The 23,691-nt window shown below is 34.1% G+C and overlaps 1 protein-coding gene and 2 pseudogenes across 1 annotated transcript; 1 reads left to right on the top strand and 2 right to left on the bottom strand.

Annotated features, from left to right (window-relative positions):
* The first annotated feature begins 253 nt into the window (after nucleotides 1-253).
* LOC132271481 (beta-glucosidase 13-like) lies at nucleotides 254-9,301 on the top strand. The gene is made up of 13 exons (XM_059772866.1): nucleotides 254-472; nucleotides 658-727; nucleotides 1,671-1,729; nucleotides 1,893-1,968; nucleotides 5,142-5,219; nucleotides 5,327-5,414; nucleotides 5,628-5,883; nucleotides 6,168-6,283; nucleotides 7,651-7,868; nucleotides 7,960-7,991; nucleotides 8,233-8,335; nucleotides 8,462-8,570; nucleotides 8,691-9,301. The coding sequence occupies exons 1-13, from the start codon at nucleotides 254-256 to the stop codon at nucleotides 8,857-8,859; spliced, it is 1,593 nt and encodes a 530-aa protein (XP_059628849.1). The 3' UTR covers nucleotides 8,860-9,301.
* Nucleotides 9,302-11,678: 2,377 nt separating this feature from the next.
* Nucleotides 11,679-15,212, bottom strand: LOC132271479 (beta-glucosidase 13-like; annotated as a pseudogene).
* Nucleotides 15,213-15,999: 787 nt separating this feature from the next.
* Nucleotides 16,000-23,691, bottom strand: part of LOC132271480 (beta-glucosidase 12-like) — a 12,714-nt pseudogene continuing 5,022 nt past the window's right edge.

The raw sequence follows: 23,691 nt of genomic DNA, 5'->3' as shown, positions 1-23,691 counted from the left end.
CTTAGTTTAGAGATTGAGTTGCTTGTGATTGTAGACATCCCTGTCCAATGGTAGGCAGCCCATTGAATAAGGTTGGTCCAAGTGTAGGGAAGGACATGATATCCACAACGTGCTTGTAGGAAAATATGGCATTTGACATAGAAGGAAAATAGTAATTATGAATAACTCCATCTTTAACCGTATATAGCTCTATAAAAACCAGAGCCCTCTTGCTACATTAGAGCTAATATCGTCATAACCATAAGAAAGAGGAATGGGTATTCAAATCCATTTCCTCTTAGCCCTACTGGTCCTTGTCAATGTAGTGACCAGACTGACCAGCAGTGTAGCATTGCCATGGACTTATGGCAGGGCTGTGAATGTAACCGCTCACAAAAGCAAAATTTTATCTCCGAGTTACCGTTTAGGTTCTCTCAACCGTAGCAGTTTCCCGGAGGGTTTTGTCTTTGGAGCAGCATCTGCAGCTTACCAGGTATATATATATGTGTGTGTATATATATATATATATATGAGCATTGTCTAATCTGGTGACCTTTGGTATACAAGAATGTAAGGTAAACTCTACATATATGACGTTACCAGCAAACCACAATTTTTTTGTGTATGTTTCTGACAAATATGTGTGCTGAATCCTTATTAATTTATAATTATTTTCAGGTTGAAGGTGCTGCAAGTGAAGGTGGTAGAGGCCCAAGTATATGGGATACTTTCACACACAAATACCCTGGTCTGTCTCTGTCTCTCTCCCTCCCTCTCTAAGATCACCAAGTATAAGAATTTGCGAAATCGCTCTGAGGCTGAAAACATGTCTTAATCTAGGTTTTCAGTCAGTTGCCACTAGCTCTTCAACTTGTATGCTTGTAGAGGTTGGGTAACTGAGTCTAGTTGAGTTAAAGACTTAGAAGGAGAAACTATACAATATGGGGGTACATACTTACACGTGGCATGTACTTGCAACCAATGGATAGTCATATAAATTATAGATTTGTAGCAATAAACAAAAAAAACAAAAAAATAAATAAACACTCTCAATAACCGAAGTACATGGAGTTTCAACGGAAAAACACGACTGTTCATTGGTTAAGGGTACACAGTGACCTAGTTTGGTTTTTTTAAGTCACCGTTAAATAACCCCGAGCATTACATGTAAGGTTCATTCAACAATTCAGTAGTTCTTGTGTTTATTTATTTAATTTTTTCTTAGTGGGGTATTGGGCCAAAAGTTTAATGCAATTTGTCATTATTATTATTATTATTTTTATTAAAGAATAGCTTTCAAACATTGTTGATCAAATTGCTTAAACAATCTCTTGTATTACGATGTCCCAGCTTAGCCATATAGACTTTTTATAATTAACATAAGTTGAAGTAAGATTTTGGTTACATTCAGTTTCATTAACTTATAATATTTAACAACGACTTGAAGTATGATTTTGGTTATATCCAATTTCATTCTTTTTCTTTTTAAAATAAAATTTTATAATTAAGGCAACCAAAAACAGTACACTATATTTATCATAACATAATATAAAAAGGCAATTTGGCCATTCCAATATGACCGGAGGATAACACCGGCCAAAGACTAAAGTATAATGATATCTCTTTTATATCTAAATGAGAGTCCTGTTATATATATCTGGTTACTGAAACTTCTTATTGCAAAATTTTAGAAAAGATAGCGGATCGTAGCAATGGAGATGTGGCCGTTGATTCTTATCATCGTTACAAGGTATATATAGACAGAGAGAGAGAGAGAGATTTATGTATGCTCAACTTTTATGCTAAGCATTTGGGAGAAAAAAAAATTATGCTGGCTATTTAAATGACATCACACTGGATTAAAAATTTTTTTGATTAATATTATTATTAATTTCTCCATTTTAATTATGTAGGAAGATGTGAATATCATTAAAGGAATGGATCTTGATGCTTACCGATTCTCAATCTCATGGTCGAGAGTGTTGCCACGTAAGATGATCATTTACATTAATTCGCAACATTGTTTATCTATTTATGCATGGCAAGATGGATCCTATTATACCTTTCAAAAAAAAAAAAAAAAATAAATAAATAAATAAATGAAAAGATGGATCCTATTATAGGACTCAATTGATTTGAACATAAATTCTATCATAGAAAATTCTCTATGATACATTTCCCATTTTCATTTCACCAAAAAAGAAAAAAGAAAAAAAGAAACATATGGATCATAATATAGATACAATGATGGGATTATATTGCAACTTTGTAAATCTAGGGTACGTGTAATGTTGAGTGTAAATGATTCACCATGAAGTCTTCCATCAAGATCCCTCAACCCAACCATCTAAAACCACCATTCTTACCCATCCATCAAGACCCTATCCTCCGTTCAGAGTTAGCAGAGAAATCAAAGAGGGCTCCAATCATTGCAGGCTGCTCCTGCTCCAGTGGTCTACCTTGTCTCTGCGCTCCGACCACATTTACTACACCACATTCAAATTCATATTTGAATCCTATTAGAAGGTATACAGTTCCTTTGCTTGACACCAGCACTCTGGGTAATAACCAGGATACTTAAACAAGTGGTCATTCCATTAGGCCTTCTCCATCCTTATCCAAATCTCCACGGACCTGGGCTCAGGTGGTTAGATACTTAGATCTTTATAGGCTGGCTCCGATATAATGGTTTTTGAGTACCTTAAGCCATCAACCTTTGATTGTAACCATACCCATCAATTGATCCACCAAAAGGAGTTGAAGAGGAAGGTATCGCTTATTGGACGACATTTCTTGTGGGTTATTTCACAGTAAAACGGGTCCCTTTCCATATCTACCCTTGTTTTAGCACTTAATTCAGACTCTATCCATTCTCCTTGCAGCTCATCCACCATACCAAACCATCATCACCATCATTCAGGTCCTACATTGATCTTGACAAAGGGAAACACAAGCTCAATGTTTTTCTCTCACCATCCATTAACAGGTTTCATTGTTTTCAAGATACAAGTGGTTAGGGCTCCACAATGTTGCCCAACATGCAGGGACATAGCCATGAAAATATTTTAGAGAGCTCTTCAAGCAATTTAGGCTCCACTATCCCTGTAAAATTTGATTCAAATTAACATTTTAAGAAAGCTCAAGAAGGTTAGGTCAGTACCTCCTATTCCCAACAAAAATGATAAAACTATTAGTAGCCTCATGCTAATGCATATGTTCCCTTAAAAGGAACATGCAATGGAAGGGTCCCTCTAAAACCCTTTCCAAATGATTAGTATTGCAGTATGGAACATAAGAGGGCTCAGCATGACCTCTAAACAGCTTTAAATCAACAACTTCATTGCTGAGAATAATGTGGACATTATTGCAATTATTGAAAACAAGGGTCAACTTGGCCAATGTGGATTCAATCCACAGGAATATTGCCACTTCTTGTCCATCATGCATAATTTTTCCCACTCCCTATTGGGAAATATGTGGATCTTATGGAAGCCCTCAAGAGTTAACGTAGTTCTACTTCAGGATAGTAGACAGAGCATGCACTGTTCCATCTCAGTTATGGACTGTAACATTGACCTCATGACTTCATTTATACCCCACTTGAGAGAAGGCTTTTCTGAGAAGATATAATTGACCACTCATCAATGTTTTCCTCTCACCCATGGTTATTCTTGGGGGACTTTAATCCCATCACTAGTCTTACTCTGAGTCATGGAGTCTTGGGAAGAATGAATGTTGCTATCTTTGAGTATAGAGACTGCATCCAACAATATGAGTTGAATGACTTGAGAGACAAGGGCATCTTCTATACTTGGAACAACAAAAGTGAGGGTTGTGCAAAAATTGTAAGGAAGCTTTATCATACACTCTTCAACCCTCAATGGCACTCCACGTTCCCTTGCTCTGAATGAAATTTCTTTCTTCAAGGCCCCTCAGATCATAGTCCAATATTAGTTACCATTGGTGAATCCCAGCAAGACACCATTCAGGTTTTTTAACTCGTGGGCATCCAAACCACTCTTCCAACAAACTGTGTCTAGCCACTAAAGTAAATATATTGAAGGCACATCCATGTACCAGGTAGTGAAAAATCTCAAATCCCTCAAGGCTCTACTGAAACTACTAGCCAAAACCACACCGTCAGACATTTCTCAGCAAATCTCCCTGACTAAAAAAATCCCTTTCTCGAATATCAAGAAGCCCTTGATCTTAATCCCTTAATGCTAATATTCGCTCCCAATAGTTTGGTTTGAGCTCACATGAACAGGACCTCAAGTAGAAGTCAAGGATTAGATAGCTTAATCTAGGTGATTGCAATACTTTTTTCTTCTTCAAATCTATTGAATCCAGACAAAACAGAAGAAAGATCTTATCCATCAATGATTCATTTAGAAATGAGATTCATGGAGCAGAACCACTTAATGAAGCCATAGTGACATGCTTCAAGTCTATTCTAGGCAGTAATCCTCATTGATTTCCAGGCATTGATGCCCTTACTCTCTTCATCATAAAAGTTGTTCCTCTAGACATGCTTCCAGGACTTTCAGAGATTCCATGTTTTTCATAAATTGGCCCTCTCAGCAACCATCTATCATGAATGGATTGGAAGAAACAATCATATGTTCAATGGTTTTTGTCGATCCCAACATTTGCTTCTCATGGACATTCGTAACTCTATAATACAAAAACTCCCCCAACCTATCATGGATTAACGAAAAAAAAAAAAAAAACCACCACCTATAAACATACATACACAGTTTTATTTATTTATTATTATTATTTTACCAAATTAATAGATCACTTTGAATTTTTTGCAAAAGTGATGATAGTTCAGTGGAGTTTGTTGAAATTTGATGGGTTTTCTTTCTTTACTTTTTTATCATTTTATGAGAGAAATTAGGCAATTTTATAGTGCCATTAACGGTTGAATAAGGAATGAGTGTTATTTGTAAATGAAATGCTTGACAGATCAAAGAGTGTTTTGTAGTTTAGGAATTTTTTCTTAAATAACAAAATTGTGATAGATCAGTGATTTTGTATAAATAATAATATTAATAATAACAAATAAAGAGATAATTTTACTCGGAGGTTCAATATTTTCAATTAATTTTCTCTTTCTGTTTTTCCCTATTTTGATTCTGTAAAAGTTTTGTAAATTACAGTTGGGAAACTAAGTGGAGGCGTGAACGAGGAAGGAATTGAATACTACAACCACCTCATTGACGATCTCGTAGCCAAGGGTAATGAGTTCTGTCATGCTTTCCCATATAGTAATTTATATATATACATATATGTACGTCTATATTGTTCATATATATATAAAGTTCCTATCAACATACATATGTAGGTGTAGTGCCCTTTGTGACTCTCTTCCATTGGGATATGCCTCAAGCTTTGGAGGATGAGTATGGCGGTTTCCGGAGTCCTCAAATTGTGTAAGCCACTGGATTTTCATTTTATTATTTCATTAGCAATTTTTTAAAAACTCTGATTGCATTTGGAAGTATTGAATCGACCATTTCGTACAAAATGTAAACTAAATTATCTTCAATTTAAAATCCAAAATGCGAATTTCGTGCTTTCAAACATGGGATTAGTGCAATTCTAATTAGTTGAGATAGCATTGATAATATAACACAACTTGATAGGAATGATTTTCGTGATTTCTCGGAGCTTTGCTTCAAGAGATTTGGTGATCGGGTGAAACACTGGATCACTTTGAATGAGCCATGGTCCTTTAGCAGTGCTGGGTATGCATCTGGTGGCTATGCACCTGGTCGATGCTCTGCTTGGCTACAAAACAATTGCACCGGAGGAGATTCAGGCACTGAACCATATCTTGTGGCTCATTACCAGCTTCTTAGTCATGCAACCGCTGTAAAATTATACAAAGAAAAGTATCAGGTAACATTTGTAAATATTAAAACATTTTACACAAATCCAGTTAATATTATGACTGTTTACTTACCCATCTATATATATATATATATATATATTATCACTGTGTTAATTTTTAATGCTTTTCAAGTCGAAGAATAAACTTACTAAGCACTGTGATGATAAAATAAAATAATTTTTAAAAGGTAGAAACACACGAGATTTATATGATGTCAGTCCAGTTTTTCACTTAATATATATATTCTTTGCTATTATAACCTTGTGATTCACTAATTTAGAAATGTAAACAGGCATCACAAAAAGGAAAGATAGGAATTACTCTTGTTTCAGATTGGGTGGTGGCCTTTTCTAATTCGAATCTGGATGGCCGGGCTGCAGTACGGTCCCTAGATTTCATGCTTGGATGGTAAGAATTAATTGCACATTCCTTTTTATTCTCTATAACAGTGTTTGAGAAGTTCATGGTATGAATATAAATGCTCTCTCTCTCTGTGTGAATTATGTGATGCATAAATTTAAAGTTCGTGGCCGATAATGAGACATTGAGTTTTACTGATTTAGGGTTTCGTATAAGTCTAGATCGAGTATTATTAATTTAGGGTTTCGTTTGAGTATGTGGCACTGAAATGAAAGAGGAGAGTAAATAGGGTTAGTGAGTTCAGAGAGAAGAAGAAATGGATCGTCAAAAGAAGTCTTCCATGGGAAGCAATCTAATTAGGGCATTTTGGAAATTTAAAATGTAGTTGCTGACATCGGATACTGGCAGCACATGTATATAATGGGCATTATTGTAATTCACCAACCAAAAGTTAGGGGCAGTGTGGTAGGAGTACAACCATTGTTTGGTTATTTAATGTACCGTTGGTACAACAAAGACTTTTCTGCACTAATAATACCACGTCATTGGTGTAAGTTGTCAACTAAATAAAAATGTATTCCCTCTATTTCAAAATAGGTGTTCGGTTTTGAAACTTTGATTCACCGAGCAAACACTTATTTCAGAACTGATAAAGTATATATTTATTTTAGTATGTCATATCTCTACGTGTCAACATTTAATAAATTGGTGATATCATGTCATCAACATATCAAAAGCATTATCAACGAACCAGTGACTCAGTACTACCAAGCCCCTACTTCTCGAAGAAAGGTTCGGGATTCAAACTTTAATAAAGATACAGGTGTGTAAGTATCAACTAAGACAAAAAAAAATATGTCAAGAACAGTAAAGTATTCATCAGACATTATTTGGCTAAATAGTATTGGGTTTATTTGGTTCAATTTTATATAAAAAATCAAAATATTATACAAATATCTAAATGATTGACAGTTAATATATATATATATATATATTGAGAGAACTATAGTTGTATTTTCATATTTTAAAGTTCTTTAAAAATAGACTACTGAACCAAAAATTCAATAAAAGTGATTGACTTTTCCAAACATACAAATTCAAATTTTATAAATACATAGTATTTTTAAAGGGGATAAAAAACAAGGACTTCGAATTCACGTGTATGAACACCAATTAATGAGCCCTCTCCAATTAAAGAAAAAGGACTTCATCCCACTGCTATATCATGTCCTTCAATACGTCTAAATTAAGTCAAAAGCAGTAATATTTTACTGCTGATGTCTTTGTCTTGTTAGAAATATAAAATAACTTAAAATCCGTTTATTTATTTTTTTTTTTTCCTTTCATAATTACTACGTATATGAAAAATTATAGTCATTTAATTATATCTACACAAATTGCTATATCTATTCCAGGTTTATGAACCCATTAGTATATGGTGATTATCCACGTACAATGCGAGCTCGTGTCAGGCACCGACTTCCAAAATTTACGGAAGAACAATCCATGATGGTAAAGGGGTCATATGATTTTATTGGCTTGAACTATTATACTGCAAAATATGCAGCTCATGAACCCTATTCCAATGCTCTAAATGTAAGTTACAAAACAGATTCCCTAGCTAAGCTTACCTGTAAGTTCTTCAATCCTCACTCTTTTGCTACTATTTTCAAACCTATGTTGTAACTTCATGCTAAAATAGACATTGATTTTCTTTTTTCTAGCTGAGAAGAATGGAGTCCCTATTGGTGTACAGGTACCATTTTACAAATCCGTAACGATTTTAATTAGGAGTGTTGTGGTGTGAAACCCAGTTGAGTGTATCCATTGAATTGGGAGTTTCAGCTCCCCATTTCCCGTGTTCGAACTCTTTGGCATATAGCATTACTCTTTACAAATTTAGTAACCTTTCTTTTAGTACTTTTTGAGTTGAGATTTTTACAATTTGTATGAAAAAAGGGATGTTTATGTTAACATTGTTAATTCTGTTGGTGCAGGCTGCTTCAAAATGGCTCCATGTTTATCCGAAAGGGATTTGGCATCTTCTACTCTACATAAAGAGAAAATATAATAATCCACCTCTTTACATTACAGAAAATGGTAACGATTAGTTTAATTCTTTCACCATTTTAAAGCGACAAAACTTATTTATTCACAGATTTATAGATTCAAAAAATAAAATATTGATACAAATTTTGACTCTAAAAATTTCATATTATTTTGTAGGGATTGATGAGGTAAATAATGCGACATTACCACTTAAAGAAGCCCTCATCGACAACTTTAGAGTAGAGTATTACTATCGCCATCTTGCTTTCCTTCACCGAGCAATCAAGTGGGTTTACAAACAAAAATTTCTTGAACGAAGTATTTGATATGAGATTGATATTTATAAATAAAAAATAAAAAAATTGACATTGACCATTTCTTGTTTTCTTTTCCTATCTATATGTAGGAATGGTGTCGATGTTAAGGGATACTTTGCATGGTCAATATTGGACAATTTTGAATGGGTCTCGGGTTACACAGTTCGTTTCGGCATTTACTATGTGGATTACAAAGATGGATTAAAAAGATACCCAAAACTCTCAGCCAAATGGTTTAAGAATTTTATGCAGAAATAAGGCATACAACACTTGTATTCAATTCGGTCCGCTTGTTTGGGCTACCCATGCTCCATTGTACATTGCATGTAATGGTTAGCTATTGCTAACCTATCTCTTTTGTTATAATCAAATTTATCATTTTACCCTTAAAAAAAAAAAACACTTGTATTCAATTATCCAATAATGTTGTGTTGTACGTATTTCTATCAAGAAGCAGAAGATTTCTTCTTCTCCATGTGTAATTATCCTTAATCTTACCGTTTATTCGAGCTTGGGTTTCCTTCGGGTTCTGGGCCTTGTAAGCTGGGTTGGGTTTCGTTTAGTTAGCCTGGGCTAACTATCAACATTTGTAATTTGGTCCTTATTTAAAAAACTTTAACTTTACCTTTCGAAAAAAAAAAAAAAAAAAAAAAAAGAAAAGAAAAGAAAAAAGTACTACTTTATTATTGTCTATCAAGGTTTTTATTATTGAATATAATGTTTTTATTAACTTTTTATTTTATGAAAATTGTATCAGATTCAATACATGTGTAGTGCATAAGTTATAATATAATTTTAACCAAAAAAAAAAGTTATAATATAATCTACCTTAAAAGAAGAAAATATACTCGTCTACCTAACACTAATTAACAGTGTCGCCTTATCATATCCGACCTTAGGTGTCGGCAATGGGAGAGTCAGAGCAAAATAAATAAATATTTTAATAGGAAAGTAATTATATATATATATATATATATTAAATATCAATAATCACCGTAATAATAAACAACAATAGTAAAACAAGTAGTAGTAATAATAATAAGTGTTATTTATGGTATTAAGTGTCTTGTATTATACTAATTACACCTATGAGATGTGAAGATACGCGTAGAACCAAAATGACCAAGAGAAAATTAATTTGCAGGGAGATGAGAAGAGATTTGTATCAATTTTCGGCCAGCTTGTCGTAGAGTCGAACGTACAACCACACCTCGGTCCTCGGGTATGGATGTTGATGTGATATCGTCCATCACTGGTGTTTGTCCATGGTGGTCCTTGTTAGAGTTGTAACTTAGGCTGGTCCAATTTAGTTCAATCCCAACCCAACTTCAACTCAAATCGAGTTGAGTTAGGCCAGCCTAAATTGTACTTAACATGAATTATGGTAGTAATCCGGACCGAATATTTTTGGACGGATTTGATCGGATTGACGGGTTGAGTTTTTTTTTTTTTTTTTTTTTTTAAATTTTTTTTTTTCAGAAATATTATATATATATATATATATAATATATTATTATATATATATAATATATATTTGATTATATTATTATAAAAAACAAAATATTTTTAGGGCAAATCATTTCAGCCTCCCCTATCGCCTCCGGCAAATCATTTCAGCCTCCCCTATCGCCTCCATCTCCATTGCCCCCGCCCCCCCCCCCCCCCCCCCCCCCCCCGCGGTCTCTCTCTCACTGCAAACTACAAAATCTACAAGAATCAGAACCCCCCCCCCCCCCGGTCTCTCTCTCACTGCAAACTACAAAATCTACAAGAATCAGAATTTCAAAACCCATATGTTTCAGTTTTATCTATCTGCCTGCAAGAATCAAAAGTTTAAAACCCATATCGGCATATCATTTCAAATTGTTCAAAAAATCAAAACCCATATCTTTCAGTTTCAGATTGTTCAAAAAATCAAAACCCAAATCTTTCAGTTTCCATCCCCCGCTATTCCAGTTAGGGTTTGCCGTTCGCAAGTTTCAGCCATTGTCTCTCAATTCTCAAGCTTGCCCCCCTCTCTCTGTACAACTGCTAACTTGTATGTATAGGTTTTGTTTTAATTTTTTTTTTCTAAATCAATTAATTAAGGTCTTTAAGACTATAATTCTTGTTTTACAAATCAATTAATCATGGCCTGTAAGAGGGGCGGCGGCGGTAGCAGAGGGGAGAGAGAAAGCGAAAGAGAAAGGAGAGAGAGAGAGAGAGGAGAAAAAAAGATTAAATTATTTATTTATTTTTTGTTTTGGGTTTTGGGTTGGGTTCGAGTTAAGCCCGAGCCCAACCTGAATATGTTTGGGTTTTGACAAAACTTAATCCGAACATGAGCCCAATTTGTGAATTTAAAGCCCAAATTTTAAAATTTCGGGTTGGGCTAGATTAGCCTGCCCAAGTTGCAGCCCTAGTCCTTGTGGACAATAGCTGGTGTTTGTCAATGGTGGCAACGTGCGAGTAAGTGAAGTATAGGAGGTGACGAATTAGGGTTTGGTGGGCCAGGATTTGATTTCGGTGGTATATCAGTGAGTGAGGGTTTCATCGTAGGCGATCGTACAATCTCCCAGAGAGTGTGAAAAGGGTACGTGGTTGTTCATCGTCGATCAACGACCTAATACACCGAAACTCACCTAATATTAAGTAGCGACTCCAAATAAAAGACATTGGAGCATAATGGTACTAATATAATATATATTTACCAGGAAAAAAATGATAAAGTCATATATTAGCTCCATTATGCATTCCTCATGTCTAGTGCATGCCAAATTAAATTAAATTTGATACAATTTTTCATTTGACTGCTAGCCAGAAATTGAGTGCTAAAATTTTTGCCTCATCAAGGACTGATGGTCGATAAATGATTACATACTCAGATAACAAGGTTTGACATTCATGCCAAATTATAAATTCGTACATAGCATTTCAACAAAAACAACGTCGACATTCAATATCCTTATTAAGAACGATGCAGGAGATGGATAATTATCTTATGCTTATTGATACAGGATAGGGTTCAACATTATTGGAGTGACATGTAGGATAAGAAAATTATCTCTATTTATATTTTTTGGGTAAGTATTTTGTCTCTATTTTTGTAGAAAGTTCTTGAATCATTGGGCTGAGAGTTTTGGATATCTTTTTAATCCATCATTATAGTCTACATAGTTGATGCCAAAACGAACAGTATAACCAACACTCTATTCAAAATTGTCCAAATTAGCCATTCAGATTGACCCCGTCCCTATATATAAAAAATTAAAAAGAAAAAGACTAAAAATCAAAACCCCACACACAAACACACACATATATTATAAATATAGTCATTCTTATAACTCTGCAATTCACCATCATTTTAAAAACTTACTTGATTGCTCGTAGAATAAAAGCAAGATGTTGATAATAGTACTTTATCTTGAAGTTGTCAATTAGGGTTTTCTCAAGCGGCAGTGTCGCATTGTTGACCTCATCAACCCCTAAAAAACAAAAACAAGGGATTTATAATGTCAAAATTGTGTGTGTGTGTATATATATATATATATGTGCCTTCTTTTAGATTGGCCTTGCTTGACTATGGAACCTTGTGTGTGTAGGATAATAGATTAGTTACCATTTTCTGTAATATAAAAAATTGGATTGTTGTATTTCATTTTCATGTAGAGTAGATCCCAAATCCCTCTTGGATAAATATGAAGCCAATCTGAACCAGCCTGTAACATGATTAAGAATCAATTATAAACAAAACAATTTTATACCAAACGGCCTTTGGCCCAATGGTATAACCTCCTCATCTTCAAAGAAGAGGGGAGGGGTTCGAGCCCCAGCGTGAGCAAAAAAGTGTGCGTGTGTTTTACTTTACCATAAAAAATAAAAAAAAATAAAAAATAAAAAAAAACATATATATATATATATATATACCTGTTCACCGGTAAGGACCCAATTCCACGATGCTAGAACAAACAAATTTCATGGTTCTTTAGTACAAAAGAAGATACACTATGATTTTGAATCCAACTAAAAGCGAAATTCGACGACTTTGAGAGAACTTACATGTAAGATTAACTCCGAAATCTGTTGCTACAACACTGTAGTTGGATATATGGGCTGCATAAACAGCAGTGTAGTAATTTATGCCAATAAAATTATATGACCCTTTTACCATCTCGGACTCTTCTTTAGAGAACTTTGGAAGTCGCTTTCCAACAAGTGCTTGCATGGTGAGAGGATAATAACCATTTACTAATGGGTCCATAAACCTGGAATACATGTGGAAGTTGTAAAGTTAATATATATATATATATATATATATACATATACATATATATATATATAAATGAAATAAGTTTATTTAGAATTCTCAACTGGCAAAACTTAAATTGGAAACTATCTTAGATGGTTGCAGTGTAATTCTAACAAAAAGAAATACACATAACAATAAGAGATCTGTCAACAGTAAAAGGATATACGGAGTATATGTTTCCACTTAAAAGTACTAAAGAAATTTCTTGGAATAAATTTCGATATATGTCATTTCAATCACATAGTTTAGTTGATGATACATAACTTTCTTCAAATCATGTTTATCATGCATATAGAACTTATAATCATTGAACTTTTCAAAAAAAAAAAAAATATGTCAAAGAGTATAATTGATTTCTTGAAAGCATGCAGCATGCAATAGTGCTCACCATCCAAGCATGAAATCCTGGGCTCGTAGCGAAGCACGAATGTCGAGACTCGAATTAGAGTAAGGCACCATCCATTGTGAAACAAGAGTAATCCCAATATTTCCCTTTTGTTCTCTCTGCGTGTATATATATTATCAGGTCAAAACATATATATAGTCCCTTTATGTAATTGAACAATGTTACATTAATGTTGTATATATCTAGGATTCTTATGTGCCACCTGATACTTCTCTTTATATAATTTGACAGCAGCAGCATGAGCAAGAAGCTGGTTGTGTGACACATTATATGGTTCGGTGCCTGAATCTCCCCCGGTGCAATTCTTTTGTAGCCACGAAGAGCATCGACCAGGAGCAAAGTCACCGGATGAATATCCAGCACTGCTATATATAGCTCCGTGACTCATTCAATGTGATCCAGTTCTTCACTCGATCGTCAAAATTCTTGAAGCAAAGGTCCTCATAGTCACGAAAATCGTCCCTTTAAATTTAGTTTTCAACAATTGTGGTAAATAATAATCAAGTACATGAAGCCATGAACATTTATAAGATGAAATTGAGTGGCTTACAAAATTCGTGGACTCATGAAACCACCATACAGCTCCTCTAAGGCTTGGGGAAGATCCCAATGATAGAGAGTAACATAAGGCTCAAGACCTACAAATATTAATTTTATGGTATACACAGTTCTAATTAGATGAGCAATTATACAGACAGACAAAATTAAGCAAATCAGTAATGAGAGAGAGTCAATCTTTACTCTTGTTTTTTAGCTCGTCTATGAGGTGGTTGTAGTAATTTATTCCTTGTTGGTTTACACCTCCACTTAGATTCTCGTCTGTAAGTTGAAAATTTTAGATAATCAAAATAATATACAAAAGAACCAACATACTAGTGACCTAACCGTATATGATTGGACTCCCATAGTGAAAATAGATAAAAGTGATTATCTTACACGATAACACTCTGGACCGTGAGATTGAGAATCGATAGACATCTAGACCCATTCTCTTGATGATGTCCACATCTTCCTGTTGCGTAATTGAAAGATTATCATAAAAATTAAATTTAATGTATAGAACCATAACATGGTTAACAAATAAGTGGCTTTAATAATAACCCATTTGTATTCTGTAATATGCACTTGACTACACAAAGAATATATAAATAGGCCACAAAAAAATTGACTTGCCGCAGTGTACTATACCTTGTATCTATGGTAAGAATCAACGGCCACATTACCATTACTACGTACGATCCCTTATCTTCTCTGCAATTCACAATAAAAATGTATTCATTCCGATCATTCTAATAAATTTTATCTTCAGAATATATATATATATATATATATATATATATATATATATATAATAATTTGCTTTTAGACCAGTTTTGCTAATTTTTCAATAGAGATAGACCTGGGTACGTATGTGTGAAATAATCCCATATACTTCGGCCTTTACCAGCTTCATATGCCGCACCTTCATACTGAAAACAAATAAAAATATAAGAATGCATTTACAAACATATATTATTATATATCTTTGTTCTATATATACTAAACTATGTTTGGGACCACAGAATCGGCCTTTTAGAATTGAAATTGGAAAATTTTAATTCAAATATATGATCAACTAAATTTCTTCCAATATCAATTCCAAGACGCTGAATTGTTGCAACATAGAAATATTTTAAAAGTTTTGAGTAACTCAGTAAAGTTTCATCCTACTTGATAAGCAGACGATGCTACCCCAAAGACAAAACCATTTGGAAAACTGCTATGATTAAGTGAATCTATTCTATAACTAGGCCATAAAGGATCGCTTTCCCGGTCAATCAAAGACATGCCATAACTCCTCGGAAAAGCTGCATTGCTTGCCACTGCATTAGCAATGACCAGAACTAGGGCAAAGAGGAGATAATTCTGAATCCCCATTACTTTTGGTTATACTTTTGGTTATATTAGCTCTGGTGCGAGTATAGGGAAGCACAGGCTGGGCTTTATATAGAACAAGGTTGTTAAAATTGGGATTCTGCGTTTTGGATTCCGTAAAATCGGAATCGTGATCAATAAATAAACACTTAGGTCATGTGTTGAGGGATATGAGTTGAGAGATATGTAACCCTAATTTTATATATAGTAATATAGTGGAGGGCAGCCTCATGAGGGAGTTGATGAATAGAGGTAATTATAAGTTTGGTTGAGTGAACACGAATGGTGAGAAAGAGTGTACGTCGTGGAGTATACACGAAGAAGAACCATTGGACAAGAGTTTATGTACATAGTTTGGTGTTAGAAATTCTTTATTATTGTAATATCTTTACATAATCATAGTAAATCTCTTTTCATTCACCGTATATTTTCACCCCCCAAATTTCCCACTACGCCACCAAACTTAAATATGCTATTGAATTTTTCCAACCCCGCGCCAAATTCACACATACTATCACTAGCCCGAAATTGAGTGCTACAATTTTTACTTTATCAAAGACGGGATGGTTGAAAAATGATCAGATACTCAAATAACAAGGTTTGATATCCATGCCAAATTAAAAATTTCGTGCATAGCATTCCAACATAAACAACATCAACATCCTTATTCAATTAAAGAAATAAACATCAACATCCTTAATAACTATGCAGGAGATCGATAACCATCTTCTGCTTATTGATACCGGATACGTAAAGTTCAACATTATTGGAGAGTTTGTCTACTTTCTCTCTATTTTTTGAGAAAGTTCTTGAATCATTTGGATGAGAGTTTTGGATTTCTTTTTAATCCATCATTAAAGTCAACATAGTTGATGTCAAAACGAACAGTATAACTGGCATTCCATTCAAAATTGTCCAATAATGACCATGCAAAGTAGTCCTTCAGATTGACGCTATTCCTATAGATAAAAAGGAAAAGAGTAAAATAAAAATTTTATATATATGTATATATAGTCATTCTTATAATTTTGCAATTCACCCTCATTAATTTTAAAATCATTATAAAATAAAAATCATATATATATATATATAGTCATTCTTACTTGATTGCTTTAAGGACAAAAGCAAGATGTTGATAATAGTACTTTATCCTAAAGTTATCAATGAGGGCTTTCTTGAGTGGCAGTGTCGCATTATTAACCTCATCAACCCCTACAAATAAATTAATTAATTAAGCAAAATATAATGTCAAAATGGTATATATACCTTTTTTTTTATATTGGCCTTGCTTGACTATGGAACAATATGTGTGTGTGTGGAGGGTAGTAGATTAGTTACCATTTTCTGTAATATGAAGGATTGGATTGTGGTATTTAATTTTTATGTAGACTAGAAGATCCCAAATCCCTTTTGGATAAACATGAAGCCAATCTGAACCAGCCTGTAACATAATTTAAGAATCAATTAAAAACATAACAATTTTATGTACATTATTAATCTTGAAATAAAATATATTATATCATGTTTATTTACAAATTATACCTGTACACCAATAAGGACTCCATTCCTCTCAGCTACAATAAACAAATATCATGATCTTTTTAGTATAAAGGGAGATAAATACAGTATAAAGTGACGAGTTTGGGGTGATGAACTTACTTGTAAGATTAACTCGAGAATCTGTTGTGTAACTAGGGTGTACAACACTGTAATTCGATTCATGGGCTGCATAATAAGAGGTATAGTAGTTTATGCCAAGAAAATCATATGAACCTTTTACGATCTTCGATTCTTCTTCTGAGAACTTCGTAAGTCGGTTTCCAACAAGAGCTTGCATGGTCAGAGGGTAATGACCATTTACCAATGGGTCCATAAACCTGGAATACATGCATGTGGAGGTTGCAAAGTTAGTTAATGTGTGAGTGTGTGTAATGGGATGAGGTTATTTAGAACTATGAAAAATTAAAAAGAAACAATCGTAGATGGCTGTGTAATTATAAGAAAAAGGAATGTTACACTAATAATAAAATATCTTTTGTAATTAGGGTTGCAAATGAATTGAGTTGTTCATGAATAACTCGGACTGGACAGTTCTTCAGCTAAGCATAATTCAAAGAACTTCTCAGCCAACATCTTCTCTCTAATTCTCAAATGGTCGTCAATGGGATTCTAGTCAAGCCTAGATTGACATGAGAATAGGCCCTCTCTACATGCCTTCACTCTTGCTGAAATATCACAGAAGTCCTTCTTATTCAATTGCTTTAGGGGTCTCTTGAGTGCTCTTAATTTTTGCACTACTCTGAACATCCTTGTACCATGAACTTCAAGCTGCCATCCCTGAGCAACAATTGACAAAAAATCCTTGTGCAATGCCCAAAAGTTGAAGAATCTAAAAGGCAAAATCCTTTTTGAGTTGATCTCACCAAGACAAACTACCATTGGAGCATGATCAGAGATACCCCAAGGTTTGAAGCAGCATTATGAATGTGGAAAATTAGAAATCCATGCATGATTTACAAGTACTCTATCAAGTTTCCTTGATATATTAGCACATCCAAAACTCTTGTTAGACCAGGAGTGAAAAAGGCCATTAAATCTCAGGTCCTCAAGTTCATTCTTGTTCAAACAAGCCTTAAATTCCTCCATACCAGTAGTCCATCTCAAGGCACCCCCAAAAGAGTCATTTACATGTAGCAGAACAATAAAATCCCCCAACAAAATCCAAGGTACATTAGGCTGTCCATGACTGTTAATACTTCTCCACAACCACCTTATCCCTTCCCTGATAGCAAACTCAACAGACCTAGAAATAAAACAAAGCCTATTCTCATTCCATCCCTTCAAAAGCCCAAGACCTCATGGCTTCAACTCTAGTTTTTTCATCAACTCATGGTCCATTATTGGTCATGAAATCACTGCAGCCATTAAAGACTTATTTATTTCTGGTATAATGCTCAGAGAAATAAATTGCTCCTATATTGCCCTAGTACCCAAAACCCCCAACCCATCAACTGTGCATGATTTTAGGCCAATTTCCTGTTGCAACTTAATTTATAAGTGCATCTCTAAGCTGATTGCAGCAAAGATTAGTTCTACCTTGCCTTACCTTATTAGTCCCTCTCAAAATGCCTTGGTGAAAGGAAGACACATCTCTGAAAATGTGATTCTAGCACATGAACTTGTTAATAAGTATCATAAAGCTTCACATCCTCCAAATTGTGCAATGAATGTTGAGTTTTAAAAAGCTTTTGACAGCATCCACTGGCAGTTTATCATTGATACCTTGAAACTAATGAGGTTTCCGAATTGTTTGATACACTGGATATCACAATGTATTACAACTCCATCCTACTCCATTTCTCTCAATGGGGCACTCTTTGGTTTCTTTAAAGGGTAAAGAGGAGTAAGGCAATGAGACCCTATATCCCCATTGCTGTTTGTCTTGGATATGGAAGTTCTTACTTTATTAATCAATAATTCAATTAGCAGTAACCCCAGTTTTAAATATCATTGGAGATGCAACAAAATGGCTCTTTCTCATTTAACATTTGCTGATGATATATTCTTGTTCTCTCATGGAAACCTTGCTTCTGTCCAAACCATTTTCCAAGCCCTAAATCAATGTCTTGCTTTATCTGGTCTTAGTATCAACCCTTCTAAAAGTTTAGTATTTTTCTCTGGAGTTAATAGCCAAGTTAGAGCTGAAATTCTTTCACTCCTACAATTTGGGTCTAGTACACTTCCTGTGAACTACTTGGAACTGCCACTATCATTTAAAGTTATTAGCTCAACTGATTGTACTTCACTGGTGGAAAGAATCACTGCAAGGGTGAAGACGTGGACCTTCATATATCTCTCATTTGTTGGGAAAGCTGTCCTCATAAAATTAATCCTATGCTCCATGCAATCTTACTGGGCTCAAACATTCATTTTACCTAAGAAGGTTATTGAAGAGGTTAACCAAATCTTGAAGAGGTTCTTGTGGTCTGGTCCAAAACTGAAGAAATCATGTGCTAAGGTGGCCGGCTTGGGAAGTGGTCTGTAGACCTAAGGTTAATGGTGGTTTGGGTTTCCCCAACATTGAAATGAATAACATTATTGTAAACTTGAGGCATGTTTGGAAACTCTTTGCTAAAAAGAAAGAAAGTCTATGGGTTACTTGGACTTATAAGTACTTGATCAAGAATAGGAGCTTCTGGACTGTTAAATCTTCAGCTCTGAGTTCAGGTTTTTGGAGGAGGCTGTTGAAGTGAAGGGATATGGCAAGGGCCCTTGAAAAGTATAAAGTGGGGAAGGGTACTGACACAATGATGTGGCTTGATTATTGGTTGCCAAATGGACCACTTGTGTCTCAATTGAACCTTAATGATGGGAAAATTCTTCAACTGGATCTATGAGTCAAAGTTGATAGGCTAATTTCCTTTGATCATTGGGTTGTTCCAGCTGTATTTGCACATATTCCTTTCTTCTACTCTCCAAACTTTCACTCTCAGCTACAAGAAATTCCAGCCCCTTCAAATGAGCTTGACACAGTAAGTTGGTTGCCATCACCAAATTCCAACTTCTCCCTTGCACACACAATTAAATATTTCCTTCCTCCCACTTATATCTTCCTTTGGCATCACATCATTTGGTTCAAGAACCACATTCCAAAGCACTGTTTTATTACCTGGCTTGCCATTAAGGGTAGATTAAGTACGCTTGACAAGAAGGCAATGAAATACAAGCACTACCCCAATGCTTGTTACTTATGTCTAGCAAACAATGAGTCACTAGACCACCTATTTTTTTAATACAACTACTCAAAGAAGATCTGGTCCTTTATTCAGCATATAGTAGGATTTTACATCCAACCATCCAGTTGGGAAGAGTTAATTAAATGGTGTACGACAAACTGGAAGCCTATGGGCCTTCTTGTACATAGATTATTACTCTCTGCAGCAGTCTACTTCATATGGATGAAGAGAAACAACAGAGCTTTTAGGAATCTCACATCAACCACGACTGTCACCATTAACCAGATTAAGAGATGCATCAGAGGAAGACTTGCTTCAATCACACTTAAAAGGACTTCAGACTTGAGGGGGGATTAGTAAAGTTGAAGAGTTGCAAAGGCTCTTCAGTGAGGGTTGCAACTTTGCCGATGCTCAAATCCTTGCTTTTGATTAATTTATGGAGCTGTCAAATGATTGTCCTTGGTCTAAACTATTTGGAGTAACAGACTGCCTCCATGGTCTAATCTGGTATGAGGTCGTAGCTGGGTGCCGCTACTTGCGCTTGTCTGGAGTACTCACTCTCTGGAATTAGTTGTCTAGCTTAAAGCATTGTTTTTAGTTGTATCCATAGTTAGCACCTATGATTGTTTCCTGCTTGGCAGCTTGTTTGTCCCTATGGGACCCCATGTATATTCTTTCTTTTTGTTAATACAAAGCTTACCCTTTAACTAAAAAAATAAAAAAATAAAAAAACTCGGACTGGACTCGGGCTCATTCGTTAAGTAAACAAGTTAAGATCGAGCTCGATTTCAAGGCTTGTTTAGTAAATGAGCCGATCTCGAATAGTGATAGGATGCACTCGTGTAGGCTCGTTTATGTCCGTGAACATAGTGAGGTCAGGGCTTGCATTTGTTCGTAAACCTTAGGCTCGCTATATAAAATTATGTCCTTAAAACGTTTTTTTTTTATTATTTATTTTTATTTAAATTTTTTAATATTTGGAAGTATAAAATAAAATACAATAATTTATTAAACAAGACCAATGAGCTTGAAAACAAGCTTGAACAAATTTTAAACATGCATTTGTTTTTTTAAAGGAACCGAGCCTGAGCTTTTTTAAACCATGACGAGGTCGAGCTAATCACAATCCCAAGTCGAGCCTATAAACAAATGAACCAAACTCGAATAGCCTAAAGTTTGGCTCAGCTCGATTCGTTTGCAGGCATATATGCAATAAATCCAATATGAATATTGTATTTGACCATTTTTTGTAATTGTATTGTCCCAATTATTGTCATTTTCATTAATTAATTTAGTTATTCTTTATCTCTTTTTTTTTTCTTTTTTCTTTTTTTATCTTTTGATAACAAAATCACACACACGTCTATATAGGGACTTGAACCCTTAACCTTTTCCTTTGGAAGGCGAGGAAGTAGTTCAATTTTTTCATTATATTTACATTTTATACTTTAATAAATGGATTATATGACTCATTTAAGATAAGTGAGTTAAATAGGTCATTAAACATGTCATGGACTCATGTTTATAGGACCTGTTTATTAAACATGTTATACAGGTCGTGTCATATATATTACCTATTTAATAAATGGGTCGTGTTCATGTTGAGAGTCTCTGACACAATTATTAAACGTATAGTGTACGAGTTGACCTATGTATCATAATACCTATAGGTTGACAAAATATGAGTATGACCTTCCAATACCAATTGCTCTCCCTAGTTATAATGTAAATTTTATTTTATTTTTAGTAGGGCAAAGGAATTAAAGAAAGGGTAAAGAATGTACAAATTCATGGGCCTAACGGGAAGTTAGGTCCAAGCAACAAAAGCTCCAGGCATAGAACCCAATTACATCAAAGCTCAAGACACAAAGAGGTCCAATCCACTTAGCATGTAAAAAACTCGAAAAACTAACCCCCAAATTCTTATTGACATTTGGGCTTTGTCTATAAATTTGCAACAAATACATTGCAATGTGATTATACATTATTGAAATATTATATATATATATATATGTATAATAATATATTATACATATATATTATATCCGTATACAATATATATTAATTTTTTGGAATCATGTTCACCAAGTTGTGAGTCACAGTTCAAAAAATGTTTAATTATTTTGAAACAGATGAAATATGTCTATACTTTATGATCATTAATCAATTGATACAATTTTACATATATATTAATATATATATAGACCTTCAGTAATTTATGACTCGTTAGTTTTTCTTTTCTTTTCTTTTTTCTTTGTTTTTTTTTTTCTTTTTTTAATAGGGGATATATACATTCATGATTCATTGTACCCATAATTAAGAGTTTTATATATAAAATGTCAAAAAGTAAAATTAATTTCTTCAATCATGTAGCATGCAATACTCACCATCCAAGCATATGAAATCTAGGGCTCGTAGCGAAGCACGACGGTCGAGAGTCGAATTAGAGGAAGGCACCATCCATGTTGAAACAAGAGTAATCCCAATCTCTCCCTTTTGTTCCTCCTGCAGGCTCATAATAACATTATTATTATTACAATAATTATATTGATACTTAAAAGCTATTATAATTTTTTATATCAGGAAAAAAAAAAATTACAGTAGTGCTGTAGCTTTGATTTAAAAGTGTCACCTGATACTTCTCTTTGTATAATTTTACAGCAGCAGCATGAGCAAGAAGTTGGTTATGTGTCACAATATATGGTTCAGTGCCTGAATCTCCACCTGTGCAACTATTTTGTAACCAAGAAGAGCATCGACCGGGAGCAAAGGCACCGGTTGCATACCCTGAATCGCTAAAGCTCCATGGCTCATTCAATGTTATCCAGTTTTTCACTCGATCGCCCAAAATTCTTAAAGCAAAGTTCCGCAGAGTCACGAAAATCGTTCCTGTCATTAATTTAATTTATGCCATAAAAACTCTTGCTTTATAAAATCGTAGGTGGTGCTTAGTTTTAGCATTTGAGTTGACATCTTAATGTGTATGTTATAACCATCTCACTTAATTTCATAATAAAATATGCTCTGAAGAAAATTTTACAATCATTGTTTTGTATGGTAGTATAAGGACTCAAATGTTTTACTTAAAAAAAACTAAATAAATAAATAAAAGGACTCAAATTCAAGAATTTGGATAAGAGAAATGTTAGGTGCAAACTTAGTTTGTAACTCTAAATACAGTTTTTAAGAATTGAAAGGAAATGAAATAATTTTCAGAAAACAATAAAACTCTGTTCTCTGAAAACAGGTCTTTTTATAATTAAGTTTTAAAGAAATAGTATTCAAAAAACTGAACGAAGCAAAAAAAAAAATTTACAATTTGCTATTTTTCAATTTTTTTGAAAACAAAAAACTGTTCTCAAAATTACAAACCTAGCGGGTCCTAAGTTTCTCTAACCTTGTTCTCTCAATTTCCCTCCAAATAATATTTTCTTTCTTCCATTTCTTTAATTATAACATTCCAATAATAGAGTTCCATAAAAACTGAATTCAGGAGACTTGGTTTGTTTAGATGGAAATTGTGGTAAAGGAAAAGAAATGAAAAACTATGAGAGTTTGGATAACAAGAGCAATAAAATTTTGAAGGAAATTAACTTTCTAGGATCAAGAAACTGAATTCAAGAGAAATAAAATTTTGAAGGAAAGTATAAGTGCACTAAATATTGAATTAATCAAGAACATGACTATTAAGATAAAAATCGAGTGGTTTACACAATTCGAGGACTCAAGAAACCACCATATAACTC

The sequence above is a fragment of the Cornus florida genome, unplaced genomic scaffold, assembly GCF_030987335.1.
Source record: "Cornus florida cultivar Cherokee Brave unplaced genomic scaffold, ASM3098733v1 CherokeeBrave_3.0.0_Hap2_Chr08, whole genome shotgun sequence".
Taxonomy (NCBI): domain Eukaryota; kingdom Viridiplantae; phylum Streptophyta; class Magnoliopsida; order Cornales; family Cornaceae; genus Cornus; species Cornus florida.
The sequence above is the reverse complement of the archived record's forward strand: the minus strand, read 5'-3'. Positions and strand labels throughout refer to the sequence as shown.

Coding starts and splice junctions, on each gene's coding strand:
- LOC132271481 (XM_059772866.1), top strand. CDS start 254: ATGGGTATTCAAATCCATTTCCTCTTAGCCCTACTGGTCCTTGTCAAT. Junction 5,415..5,627: donor TTCCGGAGTCCTCAAATTGT/GTAAGCCACTGG, acceptor ACAACTTGATAG/GAATGATTTTCGTGATTTCT. Junction 8,336..8,461: donor TCTTTACATTACAGAAAATG/GTAACGATTAGT, acceptor ATTATTTTGTAG/GGATTGATGAGGTAAATAAT.